This window comes from Linepithema humile, chromosome 8 (genome assembly GCF_040581485.1).
Source record: "Linepithema humile isolate Giens D197 chromosome 8, Lhum_UNIL_v1.0, whole genome shotgun sequence".
Lineage (NCBI taxonomy): Eukaryota > Metazoa > Arthropoda > Insecta > Hymenoptera > Formicidae > Linepithema > Linepithema humile.
The window spans coordinates 10,508,900-10,528,451 of NC_090135.1; the positions used below are offsets into that span (position 1 = coordinate 10,508,900).

Below are 19,552 nucleotides of genomic sequence, written 5' to 3' on the forward strand. Positions count from 1 at the left end.
GGATTTTCTCGCGACCACGTGACTGATATCTTTACTACGGTGCGCGGCATGCAATAAATTTGCGCATGGCTCTATCGCCGGATGCTTAACGTTAGACAATGATTTTAAGTGCCCGAATTAAGTACTCGTGTTATCTCTCGAGCCGATGAACCCGACATCGTTAAATAACGCTGCAAATGCGAACAAGTGCCACTTAACGAGTGATAAATCACGCAAGGTTGTCTTACTCGAACGCGGGATTAAGATTAACAGAACAATAACGAATTCCGATCAATGTGGAATCGATTTTTTCTTAGCAAAAGTATTGCACCACTTATCGTAATCCCAACATCTTTCGACATCATGTCTCTTTAGAATTGAGCTTCAAATCAAAATTTTATCGAAGTTCGTGTGCATTAACTGAACTTTCACGTGAAATTAAATCAAAAGCGGGGCATTTCAAGATCCTTAAGGAACAGTTATGTTTGACACGCGTAAAGGACCTAATCGAATGGCGAGAAAAACTTTTTGTGGAACAATCGCCGTGAATGCCAACGCGTTAAACGTCTCCAAGGCCTTTGCAATGTAGACTCAATCACCGCCAATCTACAGAGTCTTAACAATTTGCTTCGTCGAACGATCTCGAGCGGCATCTGCGATGCTTTGCGGCTCGCAGAAGCCGAATAAGGATGTAGCTGTCCGCGAATACTTTTAGGGCGGTATTCATAGTCCGTTCTTATATTCAAGATCGTCTTAAGCACGAACTTATATTCGCTCTCTTCGTCAGACACAATCTATGTGTGACGAAGAGAGCGAATATAAGTCCGTGCTTAAGACAATCTTAAATATAAGAACGGACTATGAATACCGGCCTTACTTATTCGATACGTGAGTGAAAAACTCTAGTGTTCAAGATTAACTTAACAACGTCCGAGATTCGATTATTTGGCGGATACTTAATCGAAATTAAACGTATAAAATATTTTATTTATTTATTTTTTTTCAAAATATTAGGTCCTTGAATAAGTTCTCGCTGTTTCTTAAAAGATGGCGTAGCGGCACTCTGTGCATGGAATTTCGTACGGAAACGCATCAGCTAAGTAGTACTATATGTAACCTCAAATTCTAGTAGATACAGTTTACCACAGTGTCAACCACGTGTTTAATTACCTATTGCGAAAATGTCTACTTTTGTGCCAAATAAAGTGTTTTTGCGGGGAATTTTATTGCACTGCTTTATTCAAAAGAAATCTGCAGCTGAAGCACACAGAATTCTTGTTGAAACATATGGTGACAATGCTCTGTCGAATACGACATGCAGAGACTGGTTTAGGCGCTTTAAAAATAATGACTTTGACCTTGAAGATAAAGAACGTTCTGGAGCACCGACAAAGTTTGAAGACGAAGAAACCTAATGAAACTATCACGGGAGCTCGCTATCGACTTCAGATGATGCGTTTGAGTCGAGCTCTAAAAGAAAAGCGGCCACTATACGGGCAGAGACACGACAAAGTCATTTTGTTACATGACAATGCTCGGCCACATGTGGCAAAACCAGTCAAAACTTACCTGGAAACGCTTCAATGGGAAGTTCTACCTCACCCGCCGTATTCACCGGACATAGCCCCCTCGGATTACCACTTGTTTCGGTCGATGGCGCATGGTTTGAGCGAGCAGCGCTTCCATTCTTTCGAAGAAACCGAAAAATGGGTCGATTCATGGATTGCGTCAAAAGATGAATCGTTTTTTCGACGGGGGATTCAATTACTGCCAGAAAGATGGGAGAAAGTGGTCTCTAATGATGGACAATACTTTGAGTAAAGTTATTGTAAGCCTTATATTTTAAATTAATGTTTTTTTTTAACAAAAAAAACAGCGAGAACTTATTCAAGGTCCTAATAGAATATCAACACTTTCAAAAGTGTTGTCATTAATCGCCGTGATCTTTGGACATTATTATATTTAATCTACTTTTTCACAATATTGATTTCTCGATAATTTTTAAGTACTGATATTTTTCTCAAAGATATCGACAGTTTTTTTTCGAGACTTTGAACTAATTGATATTAATTTGCAAAACATTTTAAAATAAATAACTTTTTTTTTTTTTTTTTTTTTTTGTTTCGTATTGATTCGACAATTTTTAGCGGATATCGTCTACTCGATATACAGATATGCTAACGTGCTTAATATGGAATTACAAATATTTGTGCCAAGAGGTCGTAGAAGTATCGATTCATGCCGGACACTTTCTATTCGATTTATAAGAGAAAATGGATTGCTAGGTCAATGCCAATTCACAAATATTCTATATTTACATCTATTTAGAAACGTTCAGTCACTTATATAAGCCTCTTCAGTCTAATTCTTTTCTAATTCTATAAAAATTTTCAATTTTGCTGTTAATCATCTTCATACATTTTCATAGTAATATGAAAGTGTTAAACAAAATCTAAAGATCATAATTAGGATAATGCATACGTCAATAATGATGTAAACTGCTCATGTTTGATTTTTCAGTTGCCTCTTAATATTCTCGAAGTGTTGCTCCAAGTGAATAAAAAGGTTATCCGTTCTCAGGTCAGTAATTTCTGTCAATTAAGATAAAATTTTTGTTCAAATACATCAATTAAGTAAAAAGATTGAGTAACAACTCAGATAATATTCACCGGAAGCTAAAACTTTATATAGATAATTATAAAATACTCAATTAAGCATCTTTAAAAAGAGAAACAAAATACTTTACATATATTTTGAGAGAAAGCGAAACAGTTGACGAAGAGCTAAAAAATTTGAAAAATTCCTTCGAAATTGCCATGTTTATTAACGATACGAGGAAGTCGTAAATTACTCAGATCAGTTTAGATTATTTCGAAGAATTTTAATTAATTATTTAATTAATTTTAACTAAATTGCAAAATATGCCGGATTTGGCCGGATCTACGGATTTCCTGTACCATGTGTTATATTGCGCGGTATTCTCGATACGATATATATAACGTCGAAATTGACAATACACAAAATACGTGACTCCGGAATATTGACGAGACGTTTTTTGCGTCTTCAAGTTCATGTTTTGCTGAATCTACATATCTGTCGATCCACGCAAGACAGAACCACTGTCAACGTCAATTGTGATTCGACCTCGCGTATGCGTGAACTGAACTTCATGGGTTTACGTAACTACATTTTTTATTCAAGCGGCATATTTGCCCAGCAGGTGCTTAATTGGCTAAAATCCGAACTCGTACGTGCGTTTGAGTTTGATTGTTTTTCTTTTTTTTTTTTTTTATCGAGGCCAGCAAGGTAACAGACCTAATTTATAATTTAGCGGTGCTCAGCTGTCCGAGCAACTAGATGAGCGGGTGATAATCAGTGAGTGATTTGAGGAATGCACGACGCACGTGTTCGCGAAACGTGATAGTTTTCGAGCATAACACTTGTAGCAGTGATACTCAAATGAATTAAAGATCCTCAAAAATCTTCGAGGATCTCTAGAGATTTTTATGAGACTTTTTAACAAGTTTTCAACTTTTGGAATTATTTACTGTTCCTCATAAATTTCTAACACTTTCCAAATAGAATTGTCAGAAATAGTCGAAACATTTCAATGATTCTCAACGATTTTTAGAACTTTTCAGCTGTTTTCAACTAGTTTCCACAAAAAGATTCCACAAAAAAAAATCTTTAGTATTTAAAAAAATTTTTGAGAAGATCTCTTAAGCATTCTAAAACTCTGAATTGTTCAATATTTTTCAAGGACTTTTAAAATTCTTTAGATTAATGTTTTTAGATTTTTAAATATTTTCAAGGTTTTTCAATGATTCTCAATAGTTTTCAGAATTTGTTATTTGTTTATTCTTTAAAAAGATTCTCAAAACTTTCGGGAATTATTAAATGCAGACGTGTCCTGAAAAATATTTAAAGGTTTTCACAAAACTTTGTAGATCTTCTTGGCAATATGTGACAGTTTCAGGATCGGTTTTTTCAGATTTCGAGCTTCTCAATTGATTTTTAGATATTCTCATATTTCTTGAGAAAACGTGAACTGCGGAGGAGGAAAGGATTCTGATTCTCCGTGTTTACGTTTGTATCGTGTGCGTTATCAGACTTTCTATGAAAACCACAATGATAGCAGGCCGTCCACCTTCAGATAAGGCTCCGAGAGTCCAGCTTACAAAAATGCGCCTCTATTCAGTATTCATCTCGTTCTCATGGCCGTCGCGAAGTAAAATCTCGCGCTCTCTTTCCCTCCCTCTTTTCAATATGCGTGTTTTCTTCACCTAATAAAATCACAGTTTTGCGATACAGGTTCATATTCGTACACAATATATCGAAGATATTGTAACAATTGATTAAAACATTAGGTATTTTTTTTCAAATTAAGTCAATTGTAATTTTAGTTTGAAATAATGATGTCGGTCGATGCGTCACAGCGATCATATTAAAGAGAATTGTTGCGAAATTACAAAATCATTCTATTCGTATAAAAGATGGAAGGTCGTCGACTTCAAATAAATTAGTAGAACACATATATAAATTGAGGAATAATAAATAAATAAACATATACATATTTATGTATATGTCGCCTGAAATAACTCCGACGAAATATATCTAAATAATGCGCGTTACGTAAAGCGGCTACCGTCGAGATCGTATCGATCGATCAATATACGACATGTACGTGTGAGTACGTTGAATATCTCATAGCAAGCACCGAATAACAGTTAAACCATAAAAGCGTGACGATAAATAAGCAAGGCGGGTCATCGTCCAGAGAGATTCACGTTCAACGAGTCGTGCTAGAATCGCCATTCATACGCGCGTCATGATGTTGACAGTATTTCGACAATATTGAAATAGTAGTAACACCACTCTGCGCACTGATATCGCGACGATCTGTACTTCGTGAGATTGAAACCTCGAAATATGATTATAACATTTACACACAATTTTATTATTATCGAAGTGGTATTGATGCGTTATTCGATAGCCTGTTCAATTTAATCTTTAGTTGCGCTTACTCCGGTGTCGGCGATAAAAGTATCGTTATCTCGATATCATCGCGCGCGCAAGTATCTTTAATCGACGCACAATTTTACATAAAGTCGTCAACTGCGCGATGTGACGAACAAAACATCGGGCCGACCCGTCGATTTTCCGCGAAAAAAGTCGATCGTCGTGTCATAGGATTTTCATATGACCCATCATTATGAAACAGCTGGTAATTGTCTAGCATGACTAATAGAACGAGCGAGCGAGCGAGCTTGCAGACGTTTACCGTACTATCAGTAACCACGTAGAAGTCTCCTTCGCACGGCTGCACATGTGTAGGTACACACTGCACGTGTGTATGTGTAGCGAGTAATTGAACGGTAGGCACGTAGGGAGAAGAGAAGGAGACGAGCAACAAACATGAGCGCGATCGTGCACATTGGACTTTATTGCATTCGCTGACTTATTTGTGCGAGGAATGATCAAAGAGACAACCATAGAAATCGTGAAGAATAAATTTAATTTATTCATAGTTGAAGTATAGATTTCTCACAGCAACTGAATAGTTACAGTCTGCGGCTGAGTAGATTTTGTTGTACGATGAATAAACTTGGATATATTTCAAAATAGCCCTTGTGCCGATCGTGAACTCGCACAACTGCGTTCCGAATTCTACGATAAAAGTAAGTTAATTCATCATTGATTTGAAGTATCAAGTAATGTGTATCTGGAATCCACGTGTTCCAAAAGTCAAGGTAGAGCAGATCTCTGTTTCCGAGGTCACTTGGAGAAATCTTATCCTTTCTAATTTTATTTTAGCTGATGGTGTGTTTCTGATTGGTGATACATTTTTATAAGTATTCTGATTTACTTTTATCAATTTTTAGATATAAATTTAAACCTTGTTAAAATATGTAAATAAATCTTTCCGCCTATTTTTTTAAATTACTATTAACATTATTTCATATATCAATTTAAAAAAATTCTTTGAGCTTAACGAGTATAAATATAAATTTTTTAAAGATATTTTAAACACAAACTTATTCCATAATTGTTCTAATAAGTTGACAAATTATTTATAATTTTTATTAATTTATCTCAAATTTCGATATCTTTTTGTGATGTTCTCAAATTAAAATTAAAGAAAAATATTTTTCATTGCTTTGGATTTTTTAGAATTGATTGAATAGAATTTTGGGACGCAGCTTAAAAGGACAACAAGTCTTTATCACACTTTGTTTTGTGTGCTTAAAATTAAATAAATATATAGTGTTCGTCTACCTGCGTTATGCTAAGTCATGTTAACACTCTATTTAACCCTGACCTATCATAATCTATGCTAAGTTTCATTTGTTGTTTTCATAACGTTTAGTGTAATTCAACATAACAGTCATTACTCATTTTCAATCTAGCTTAATGAATAGATATCAATAATGGGCGATATTGGTAGGATAATAATAAAAGAAAAAAACAAATACGTACGTAAATAGTACGCGACGCATATAGCAAGATTTAATCAAGCAGCAATGTAAGCTGTCATTTCCTTTCCTTCGATGCGAATGTTTGGTTCTTTCACGATGCGGTACCATTTTTTTAGCTACGTTGCCGGTACGCAATATGATATAGCAAATTCTCGGGTGTACGTTGTATAGACGCAATGTCGCGCGCTCCATCGTAATGACGTTCTCTCATAAACGTACGGGAATGTCCCGTCATGTTTCATAAGAAGTGCATACGATCGAAGCCAGCTATCGCGCAATTAAGACGCAATGTCTACGTTTGCTTTCCGCCGATGCGCAAAATCTAGCTGTGTTTTCAAGCACAAAGTAATTCTCAACTTTTTGTGGACACTAAGGTTTATTTTATTCCATAGTTTGGATATAGCGCAAATAATTAAAATGTGATTTTCAAATATACAGTAGCATCTTGCGCGAGATGAAGTGTTTCTACAACCACATAGAGTTAAATATGAGGCGTTTATCGCAGTTCCTTTGCGAGTGATTCGCAACCTCCTTGCTTTTGTAATCCATATTTAATGAATATTGCAGAATTGCGTTTTGCAACTCTGGAAGAATGGCTAATCTAGATTGCACAGCGACTGCGCAAACAGATTAACATACTCCGCATTATTCAATTATTTCCGTAACAACCAAGAGGCAGACAATTAATAAAACGGAAGGAAGGATTAATGTGTAAATTTCGACACACATATGCAGTACATTTTCTCTCCGTTTGACAGGAAAACACGCGATTTTCCAAACACCTTGTAGATGTTAAGACACACAGACGCGTCACTGGCGCTGGTGATAAATGTTTCTCAATCGTTGTGTTCTCGCGTCGTCAGATTTTTCACGCTCGCGCGATACTTTTTTAGATCGATGTCTCGGGTTTCTGCGGCGACCGAGATAACAATAATGATAAATAATAATAAACTTACGCGTACTTACTGCTGCATGACGCGCAGTATTCACGAAGCTTCGCGTTACGCAGATCGCGAATATTCACGATGTTTCGTGGCGAAGATTTCTTGACGGAGAAACTTGGCAATCCGATCATTATTGAAGAAAAAGCGGGAGAAAAGTAGGATTTTGTGGCATGATTAAACAGGTACGGACTGCATAAATCAATAAATCGGATCGGGCAATGTAAAACTCGCGAGTCCCAAAATTCCATCAAACATGGAAAACCCAAATTTTGCGTGTAATGGCATTTTATTTTTTAATTATTTTTAATAGGTCTTAGGGCCACTTTTTCCAACGTCGGTTAACTTTAACCGACTGGTAACTTTTCAGAATGGTCAACTTAAAACTCGAAACTTGTGTATGTATATGTATATACAAGTTTCGAGTTTTAAGTTGGCTATTTTGAAAAGTTACCAGTCGGTTAAAGTTAACCGACGTTGGAAAAAGTGGCCCTTACTGGACCAAAGTTTTGAACGTTCACGTAATTTTTGAATCGTAGTGGAAAAAATTCTTTTTCTATGAGAACTTTCTCTCTCTCTCTCTCTCTTTTAAAATCTTCTGCGTTATCTTAAAGTGCAATTTCTCAGTACCTTATACATTCGACGGATTCGCAATTATGCCGTGATCTGCGTGGGGATCTACGGATCGCTGAAGCTGCGGAATTATATGATCCACGTATAAATAGTAATTAGAATGAATTATTCAACAGATTGATAACTCCGCTATCGCAATGCATCTCGCATTAAATTGCTACGCGGGTCGTAAATGATCCGAGGATTGTAAACTCATAATCGACCTTTGACGTCACGATTGAGACGCCGGGGATCGTGACGCGCACTCGCTCGCGCGTTAATCGATCACGCTCGCGTCGATTATCTAATCGTCGTTCGCCGTGACGGAACGGATTCTCTCACGGCTTGCGAAGATTCATGCATTAGATTTAAAAAAAAAAAAAAAAATTGGTGATTGTACGCAGCGACTTTGAGTCGCGAAGGACGGCACGCTCCGTTCGTGCCTAATCGTCCTTCAAGAGCGTGACATCGAAAGAATTAAACGTCGCCAAACTGTTATCAATTAAAGGTCGAACTAAGCTACTTCCCTTCGTGCGGACTTCATTTACGTAACTTTAAAATGCAATTTTCAAAGCATTCTTCTTTATGTTTGAGACGCGGGAAAACTTTGATGTTGTCACTCGATATAGATCTCTAGATGTTAATATTAAAATTTATTTATTCGGTTTATTTACTCTTTGAATGATGGCTTTTGAAGATAGATGCTGATTCATATCACGAAGGATAGTATGCTTTATTCATATCCAATCGATCTTTCAGAGAGTGACATGCACAACATCGATAGAATTAAACGCCGCCGAGTTGCCATAATCAAATTTCGAACCACGCTTTGCAATACTTTCTTCTCTTCGTAGGGATTTTATTTGCGCAACTTTAGTGCTGAAATTTTCAAAAATTAAAAACAATTTTTATAGACACGAAAGAGCGTCTAAGCTTAATGTTGCCGTTGTAGGGTCAATATTTTAATTTCAATTTATTTTCTCGCTTCTTCGATTTTGAATGGTGACAGGTATCGTTACTCGATCAAATTTAAGCATCTCCACCGATAAGTTAAGTAATTAGCGCCTGTTGATTGATCACCTTCCCCGGCGCGCTACAAATGCGAGGGTGGGGGCTTATTTACTCGCGAGCTCGGGTCACGCCGATCTCGGGCGAGCATCGTGGCGTTAGTCTGCGCACGACGCGCGTCGTGTTTTTTTCGTTCTGTTTGTCGTTCTTTCCTCTTTCTCGTCAGTCTCTCTTTTCTTCATATCATCGTCTACATCGCATTATTCGCGCTTGCAAGCGACATCACTCGCGTCGCAACGTGTCTTTATGGAAGTTGAAACACTACGCGTAACGATGTGAGGCGCGCTGATCGTTATGGAATCGATATTTCGCGCCATACTGTGAACTATCGGATCTCAAAGCTTGTTGATTTAAATAGATAGTGATTTGCCGATAAACATTTCAGAACTCGGTCGTATCGCATCGTTCTTGACATGTGACACGCACTGGATTATAAAACTGAACTGTGCCGAACGGTTTTTTATCTGAAATAAGAGTGCAAGAGAGGTCTTATTTTTAGGAAAGGGTGATATGATATGTCGAGTGACCCACGAATATATCAAAACAATTTTGTATTTTTTGAAACATTGCAAAGAGGAGCTTTATTATCATTCCGGATCGCCGGACAATCTCGGGCGCACGAGTGAAAACGAGGAATTTGTGATTTGTGAACGACTTTTCTGTCTGTCGTGGCCGCGGAAGAGACTGTGAGTTTTAGAGGGGCCTGATGGCACCCGATTTAGAGAAGAGGCGCCAGGAATCAAGGAGAGGCAGCGGTGCAACCTTGGAACATGTCAACGATCATCTGGGCATGCTCTTGCAGTACAGATGTGTAGGCAGTAAGCCGACAGAGCTCTATATTCATGGTAATTAGCATGGATTCGAGAAGTTGTCAGCCGTCTAACAGCGAATTTCGGTTGTTCGAATTGCAGTGATAAAAAAATATACGTGTAATATATTACGCAAGTTTCCATCGCTTCGAAGTTTCCTTCAGTAATTTAGTTTCAATTTTCTTTAGTAATATTTTACGAATGACAATATTTGTGGTGAAAAGGTTTTCCGGCATTATTTATTATTTTCTTGCCATCTTTCAGATAAAAGATGGATATCGCGATAAAAGAAGTCTTTATTTTTCGATCGATCTCTCTATATATGAGCGATGGAAAAACTTTTGCACACTCTTGATCTTAGTACAATCCACTTAGACCCACAAAACATCTTGTGTAATTTATTCTCTTACTAGGATTACATTTAGCACAAAATATATTGGATATTTCAAAGTCTTTTTATACATTTAGATAAAAATACACATCAGACCTTGACAGTGCGATTTTAATGCATTCAATCGAATTTGTTTATAAAACTGTCGTCTCTCCGATTTTCGTTCAGAAACTCCGAACTTGATTTCTGTCGTTTCAATGGAAATAATTGCTTTTTTATTTATTCATTACAGTAAATATTTTTTTCAATGACACGCTCACAGCCCTTTGCATTATTCATCTTTCACACCATTCGTTGAGTTATCTGTAGGTTGTTATCTGTTAGCATCAGAGACCCGGAGTGAACCGGAATCAACCGATAACCGTTCCGTCGTTTTTGTTGAAATCAAAGCTGTAACTGAACCGCAGTTTCATGAAGTTTATAACATCGGAATCATAACCGAATCGGTTAAATTATTTTTGGTTTACGGTTTTTTTCAGTTTTTTTATTCCTCTACTCTATTTATTACTTTTTAAAGTAATATAAAAGTTTTTATTCAGAAATAATGTACCCATTATTTTACATATTTTCTCTGAAATATGAGACATTTTTGTCGATTCCGATTAGAATCATAAAATCTCAAATATTTTAATTTATTGAAGTGAATAAGTTTCGTTGACGAAAAATCGTTCGATAGTTCTCGTTCTTTCTTCATTTGTGTCCTATCTAATACAAAAATTGATTGACTCATTAAGAGTTAATTTACCTTTTTACTAATAAACCTTTTTATAAACAAGATTTGACTCATCAAGCTTAATATAACTTATCATGATTTATAAACATTTAAAAATAATTTCAAGAATAATTCGTTGCATTGTGTTGAAAGACACACAATTGAGAAATGAAATAATTTGAAGATCTAGAGATTTTAAACTGTTATAATGCTCGAAGATTTATTTATATATTTTCTTATTTGATATTTTAAGGCGGAAAGTTTTCATTTCAAAAACTTTTGGGTGTCTTTAAACTGTCAGGTGCAAATAAAAAACGGCTAATCGCGTTGTAGCAATGGTATTTTCTTCTCGTACATATTTGTATATTGTGTATTTATAATTATGTTTACGGAACAACAAAATATTTATCAAAATATTTCTCTGATATTGCGGTTGTTATTAAAGATAATAAGGAGGAAGGGGATGGAGAGAGGGTGGAGGGGGGGAGTGCAATAGATAGCTCTTCTCGGAAATCATCTAGAAAAAGACTTGAACGAATTTTATTTTTCTTGAACCAAACTCGTAAAATGAAGTTAGATCGCGGACTTTCATACCGCGCGCACCCGTTCTTCCGCTTTCTCTCGTAATCAAGTTACGTACAGCCGTCTCAAGGTTAAAAGAACCGGGTATGGTCCAAAAAAAATTTACATCGCGAGCGCAAGTTCTTTTTCTGCAAACTGTGCTACGCTGCAAAATGAAGCACGTTGTTTCAGCTGAAGACGGCAACGACCGGTTCAGCGAGCTGGCAATTTTCTTTCCTTATCTATCTCGCATAGGTCACATGCACAACTGTCTATTGTAGAATGAGGGAAGAAGAAACGCAATATCTCGTTTCGCTACAATATTAGATGCAGCATATATTAAAGAAAATCATATACGACACGCCGTGTGTTCCTCTTCATGCTTATGACTTTAAACACGAAGTAGTGCGTGCGTGCGCGCACGCTTTTGCGGGGTCGACGAACTTCTGAAGTATGTTTTTTCGCTCTATCTCCCGCCGGCGTTATTGTTGAAAATACTGGATGCTAATATCGTGGCTGGCCAGCGAAGAAAATGGCTGCGCGCAGCTCTCGATAACCTTCGTGATTCCCGATACGCGTCTAAGGGTCGAGACACAATAAAATATGAGTGTGAGATACAAGGAACAAGGAATGAACGCGAGAAAACGAGATTCGCATTGAATATAATTGATATTGAGTAATAAAAATAAACTAAGCGGCGTTAAAGTCCGTAAATAAAAAAAAACAACATACTCAAAAGTTGAAATAATTTTTATCGTTCTAGTTTTAAAAAGACTTTTATCTAAATGGTTTGATAACCGTTTTGATAAATATTCATTTTTCAAGAATATCCGGTGTCGAACGTCAGATATGAAAATTGAGAATGCGTGTTAAGCATTAAATGCTGTGAGAATTGAGAGCTGAAATATGAAAAGTCACAGCCAGACAGCGGAACGTGTCTTCGGCGAGACGAATATTAATGCGTTCATATCATTATTCACGTCATTGTTTATGAATGCACTCGCCTGTGATCGGCGTCATCGATTCTGGCGATTGCACTCGTTCGGAATCGAATCGAATCAAGTAACATCGACGAAGTAATGAATGAGAACAGAAAATAAATGAAAAAAAATCGATAAATTATTTATGCATTCTATACGAATTTATTTAACCGAGGATTCAGAAATCTACAACATTGAATTAAGAAAATACAGCAATTGCAGCCGTTAAAAAATAACTGTATTGCGTTTTTTTAGATCTTTAATTAAATGCGATTTTTAAAAATTGATAATTTTTTGTCGTGATTGAACGCATTCAAAATAAAAATTTGGAAATTAAGAAATATAACGACTTGGGAATTTAAAGAATTCACTCGCAGGTCTGAAGAGTTTCACAGTTCTCGAAGAATTCGCGTGAGATTGTTGTGTAAAAATTCGAGAAGCCTCGTAAATATTAATTCAATTTTAAAAACTGATCAATTTCGATTGCGTTATCGTCGCGCTCGTGTTTCGGAAACGCTTCTGTGAACGATCTGATCATCTCCTCGAATTAATACGCAAAAAGTCTTTGGCCTGTATTCGCGTCTCGACGATCGCTAAAATCGTTTGCAAACACGAATGCGCGCATACGCAGCTCGTTAACACACACGGCGCACTGTATGCATAGTTGAATAACGTCTATAACATGTTGAATAACGCGGCTAACACACGCGCAAACACATATGACAGTTGACTCAATTGGCGCCGGATTGATAAATTCGATTAGGCCGTTCAATACGGATTGGTTTTTTTTTTTTTTTGAGAAGCGATTAGCGCACGACAAAACAACGTCTCGGAGCCGCTTATTCGAGCCAAATATTTACGGGCCTGCGGTAATTAACAACATGCATTCCAACGAATTATCTGAACGAATGTTTTCTGACTGTAGCGATTTGTCATGTGGATTACTCTAAATACAGTCTCGCGATAAAAATAGCGATTAATTTAGAAATATTAAAAAAATTAATTACCATCGAAATTAAACCAAATTATTGAAAGAAATTTACAAGCAAATATATGCACACGTATATATAAGAATTATTGTGTATAGGATGAATAATTATTACAATTGTCCTTGAAAGTAATATCTTCCATCGCAATTGCATAGACAAGAATTATTCATCATAAATTTTTTTTTATTACAAAAATAATTCAGCAAGCAGTCTTCTTAAAATTTTTTCCCGGGCACTTCGTGTACTCACATCGGTGATTTTATCTCAGCAGCTGGAATCGTGTTCTCAGCGAACCGAAATGTAATAAATTAGTGTATTTACATTGATACAGTTGATTAATGTGGTCGACTAGTTAGGGCAACGATAGATATCCTTGTTTAGTATTAAAAAAAAAAAAAGATAAATGCTCTTATTTATATTTCCGAAACGGAATCACGGTCAACATTTGTGTCTCGCTTAATTTGAAATGGGTATTTAGTAGACTTTTAATATTGGACTTGTCACTATTATTATTGTTCTATTAATGATGATATTTCATGACGAAATTATTGTCAATCAACGACTGTTATTTATTATAATTTATTTATATGTTAATAATTATAATAACTTAGTGTAACTTATGTTTGTCGTTTAATCAACGCAGAATTAAAAAACTTAATTTTCCAATTTAAATTATAATTGCAGATTTTTAATTATATTATTATCTTCCTGCGCCTTTATTCGTGAAGTTTTTGGTTGCTGATTGAGAAGAGGGACACGGATATATCACTGAAACATCATTACAAAATCAACAATATTGAAATTACGAGAACTGAAGCGGCAACCTGAACGTTAATCGACATGAATGCCACGATTCGGCATTTCATAAACAAGTTGTGACACTTCTGTTATCGTTGAAACATCTTGTCTGCCCCATCGTCGAGCGGGTCCAGGCCAGTGATTGTCAGTGGTTGCCTATATTGAAATCAGTATTTCGTTATCGATAATTCGTTTGATACGAACAGATACTTCGACGATGCTCTTATCGATAAACCGTCGCACCTTTGATCAGCCGATAAGAAAACTTATCTTTTTCTTTATTGTTCCCTTTTTTTTTTATGTATTAGATTTTCTAATACAATAACTTCAATAACTATCTTTATTTGGAACTTTATTTTATTGTTTCGTCTTCATTTGCATTCTGCGTGTTTCTGATTTTCTTCTCTCAGTTCAAGTCGTAAAATTAAAAATTATTACATCATGTTTTTTTATTTAATTTATTTTATTATTTGTTTAAGGGCGATTTTTTAAAAGATGTGTCACGCCGAGCTGTCGATGTAATCTTGAATTTTCGTTACTTTCCAGAATTGTCGAAATTCTGAAGATTAATAAATGCACCGCGTCAATCTTTATTTGTTCCACTTTATTCGGAACCGGTGCCAAGCAGTGAGTTTCTTGAGCGTCTTCGGCTCCTTATCTCGACTACTTAAGTAGGCTATCAGCAATACCATTAAATGTACACAGACAGTCATGCGAGGCTACATTGCCACAGCGGAATTCTGTCGGAATTGAAATTATCTAAGAGAGAAAGCCAATGAATAATAGATCTGCTAATTTTCTGCAAGTGTTTCGCCGAAATAATGTTCAGCATAAGCGGTTTACACAAATGTAAGGATTCGGAATGTGAAACAGATTCTAGACGGCATTTTAATTTTTGTGCGTTGAAGGTTTTAACGGAGATTGCGAGCGATATTCCGTCGTTTCGTTGATGCTATTACATGGAATCTTGACCCTTCTCTTTTGAAAATTAAAATTCTTTATCTAAAATCTTTATCTAAAGCTCTAAGTGGAAAGTGCGTGTAAAATAGATTAAGGAAAGTTTAAAAATTGAAATTATCTTCTGGATATTTCTTTTATCACAGAAATCTATTAGATTTTGTTGGCTATATTTGTATACGATAACACTTTCACTACCTACTCGTTAGTTAGTTATCTCTCTCTTCCAATAAAAGATTGTTATTTATTACGAGAAATACGAGAAGAAGAGTAAAAAAGGAAAGCAACTTTTTCGAACGATTTAATTCTTTAAATATTTGTTTACTTATTGATTGGTATAAATTTATAATTATACAAATATTTATTACGGAATCAATATTTTTTACAAATTGCACGATATATCCTTTACATTTATATCGGAATATTTCGAGCAAAAATCTATATAAATATCTCGTTTTTTAACTGTAGAGAGAGGGAGAGAGATTTAACTTATCTCCTTGTTATAAAATTCCATTATCTGCTGTTAAAAGTTAAACAGCTATTATAGAGAGAAAACTACTTATCGACTACTTGTAGAACTCCGTTGTGCTTATTATAGAATTCTATTACCCATTATAAAATCTTAATTATCTATTTATAAAATTTTACTAGTTACTATCAAGCAGAACTATTTATTTCTATCTATTATAAAATTAGCGTATTCATAAAACTTTTTTGGCAAAGTTCTTTAAATATTCGCATTCTTCGCGACATTTTTTATCACAAATTCGCACAAATATCGAAATCTACCGTCTTAGCGTTGTTTCAATCGACGGATTAACCCGTTTATATCTCAGTGGATGAGCTCCTGGACGGTATCATCCGACTGCCACGAGGATCGACCAAGCATCGATCCGGCGGCCATTCGTCCTTCCACCCATTCGTCCTGGTAACGATATATCCTTGAGACTCGAGAGAGGCGTCGTAGTTAGCGCGCTCGCGCTCTTGTTTGCCATGTAATAGTAACGATGTTTATCGATCCTGTTATCGAGGGTACATTCCCTCTCTCTCTCTCTCTCTCTCTTTCTCTTTTTCTTTCTGTCTCTCCGCTGAGCTCGAGGACGTCGCTGAAAGACGCAAATACACAGAGAGAGAGTCCTAATTCGTCTTGGCGGTACCCTTCCACAAGACGATAAAGAGATACATTCACCTCTACTGCAGGTGTACAGATCCTTCTGTCGCGTTTATTTATCGACTGGCGAGATTGCCGGGGTAATTAAAACCACCCGCGAGACCTTCGCGATTATTATCTTTATGGCATCGCCGCGCAATCAAGCAGCTCTCCGCTAAGACAGGCGGCGCTATTGATTATTTTCGAAATGTGTTGGCTACATTTTTTTTTTTTTTTTTTTATAAACGCAGAAAAATGAAAGACTGAAGTTGAATTATATTCACAACAAAATCTGTAGTTTTTTTTTTACACAGCTTGCCTTTACGAATTATGCATTCCCGTCATCGGATTGCAATTATTCGAAGTACTTGATATTTAAAGTTATTATCTTCATTTTTTTAATGATAAAAATTTGCGACTCTCTATGATTTGAGATATCGCGACAATAAATTTAAAAAAGGAAATAAATTAAAAATTCTTCGAGTAACGAATGGAATGTGGAAGGGAAGAGTAGACTTCTGACGTGGATCGTACGCTCGACGTAATGCAAGGATAAGCGCTGATAATCTCAGCGCTCTATTAAGCGCCACTTAAATGCAGAAAGAAAAAAAAAGGATAGCGAATAATAACGAACGAGCCGTATTATGAAATTGATTAAATAATTTTCGTGACGCGCGGCGGCCGCGGGGAAAAAAGAAAGAGAGGAGTAGCTGTTACCACCTGATGTAATATAATGATTGGCAATAGTAGAATCTGCGACATTAGAAAGGAGCGAGGGGAGAAAGTAAGAAAGAGAGAGAGAGAGAGAGAGAGAAAAGGAGATTGGAAACTGACCGAGCCGGGTCGTTGACATCGTCCCGTGATTTTCCTCGACGTTCACACAGATGCACCTTATGCACGTGTGTGCATGCGTCGATTACGCGCTCGCCATCCCCTACGGGTCTCGGGGCAAGAGGGGGTGGTGGGTAGGTGGGGCGGTGGTAGCGGCGACGGGGGAGGGGAATTAAACCCCCGTCACCACCAGTTGCGTCCGCGATTGCAACTTCACCCCCACGCAATTATCCCGTCCAGTAGTCGAGTCGGTTCTATAGATAGACCGTCCGACATTGCTACACCGCCTCTTCCCCGCCTTCCAACTTCCCCCCCGCGTTTGCGTCGTTGCCTCGTCTTTTTGTCCTTCTTTCGCCGGCTCGTGTATTTCGTATTTTTCCTCCCCCCCTTTTATCGCGCCCCGACGATGCACACGCCGGCTCTTCATGCTCGATGCGTAAATTGCGAGAGTACGTCTATCAATGCCGCTGTCGAATGGTGCCTCGTGTCCGGGATTCGATTTTACTGGTAACGAGCGGTTCCAACATTCTGCAGATTGCGGACTTCGGAAATGTTGAATTCTACTGATTAGATAATAGTATGGTAATAGTATTGGTATTGGGAAAGGAGGAAAAGAGAGAGAGAGAAGCTTGCCGGAAACTCAAGCAGATACAGTCTTGGGTGAAATGGCGGAGTTTGCGGAAGATCAAACATTTTTATGAGAGTATAATATAAAAATCGATGCGGAACTTGATTACATATTTTATATAGCGATTTTTGAGATTTTGCGAATTTAGGAATATATAAGATTTGCTTTGTAGGACTTAACGATTCGTAAGGATCTGAGAATTTATTCTTACAAATCATAGAAGTTGAAAAATTGATGATATCTGAGAACACAAGAGCTTCAAGTATTTGTTATTATGCGCAAACACTCGAGAGAAGTCACGGAACTCTCGAGAATCCATTTGTTCGCTTGCCGAACTTCATGTCCATTCGGTTACTTGCATCTCTGCATCTATTATTTAAAGTCACATATAAATAATATACTAAATATATTTATATTACATTTCTCAAAACTTTAAATACATTTTTCATCAAGGATAATTTAGATTGCTGCGATATCGAGATAACGAGATCGATTTGATTTGCAGGTAACAATGCAGGTGGTACGTCGTCAACGGTGACAGCATCGTCCGTCTCGAGGAGCGCCACAACCCCAAGTAATCGTACTCATCCCGTAACCAGAAGAATAGTCAATCAGCAGCAGCAACAGCAACAGCAGCAGCAGCAGCAGCAACAACAACAACAACAACAACAACAACAACAACAACAGCAGCAACAACAAAAGCAACCCAGATTACCATTATCGTCCTTTGCCGGCGTCGCCGTGAGGAGCTCGGATGATCACGGATCCAGAACCGGCACGACGCAGGACGACAACTCAAACGATTCCGGTCTTGGCTCCGAGGAGCGCCAGCAGCACGTCAATGTTAGTAGTTCTCGATGATAAATAACGATATTTTAAATTTTAAATCGCGAACGATTTAATCATTATTTTATTAAGTTATAGAGTTGTAAAATTTCGCTTACCCTGAAACTCTAGCAGAGTAGAATTCTAAAAAAACTCGTAAGAGATCCTTTTTAGATCTATTTGCAGCATTATGGAAAATTAGAAATGACGGGTATTCGGGTGTGAAAGAATATTAAGTAACGTTGTTTCGAAAAATCAATGAAACTAAGATTTGCGAATTGTCAATATATTTGCTGTGTTCTTTTTTTTTTGCTTTACTAAAGCAAGGGAAAAAGAAGGCGGATGAGCTTTTGCTCGATCTCGCGCTTTGCACACTTTCGCAATAGCATGCGGCCCTGAGTCACCCTGAATCGTTAGAAACGCGACTAGAAGCCAGATGAAGTTATTTAATGCGTTCAGAGTACGCGTGACCGTCATCAATATCATCATCGGAGATCGCCGACCGCTCGAACGGTAGTTGAACTCAGTCGACGTTCTGATTTGTTAAATTAACTGCACTAGACGTTCGTGCGTACGGAGTGTCGCTTTTATACCTAATCGTTCGATGTATCACGTTTCCACAGCGAAAGCTGATGAGCTGAATCCAAGATATTCAATATATAGGACTTGCTTATAAATTTAACTCAATTTCGCAGAGACGATTTCACAGAGGCGATTTAATTTTGATTAAATTCGTTACGATTGTTTTTTTAAATTGAATTCGTTAAGATTTGTACCGTAATCTTGTATTTTAATTAAGCAGAGAGATTTTGAAATAAAGCAGCGGAGTTATCAATACTAATAAC

The 19,552-nt window shown here is 36.9% G+C and overlaps 1 protein-coding gene across 5 annotated transcripts in view; it reads left to right on the top strand.

Annotated features, from left to right (window-relative positions):
• LOC105673751 (NFAT nuclear factor) overlaps positions 1 to 19,552 on the top strand; it is a 31,930-nt gene that overhangs the window by 2,115 nt on the left and 10,263 nt on the right. For 2 of the 5 annotated variants that reach the window (XM_012369599.2, XM_067360388.1), the window contains exons 1-2: positions 9,172 to 9,921; positions 18,388 to 18,725. In XM_012369599.2, the coding sequence (XP_012225022.1) occupies positions 9,783 to 9,921; positions 18,388 to 18,725 (477 nt within the window). In that variant the 5' untranslated portion in view covers positions 9,172 to 9,782. Of the gene's footprint in view, positions 1 to 9,171; positions 9,922 to 18,387; positions 18,726 to 19,552 lie in introns of those variants that run through there. The other 3 variants (XM_012369596.2, XM_012369597.2, XM_012369598.2) reach the window with 3 other exon arrangements.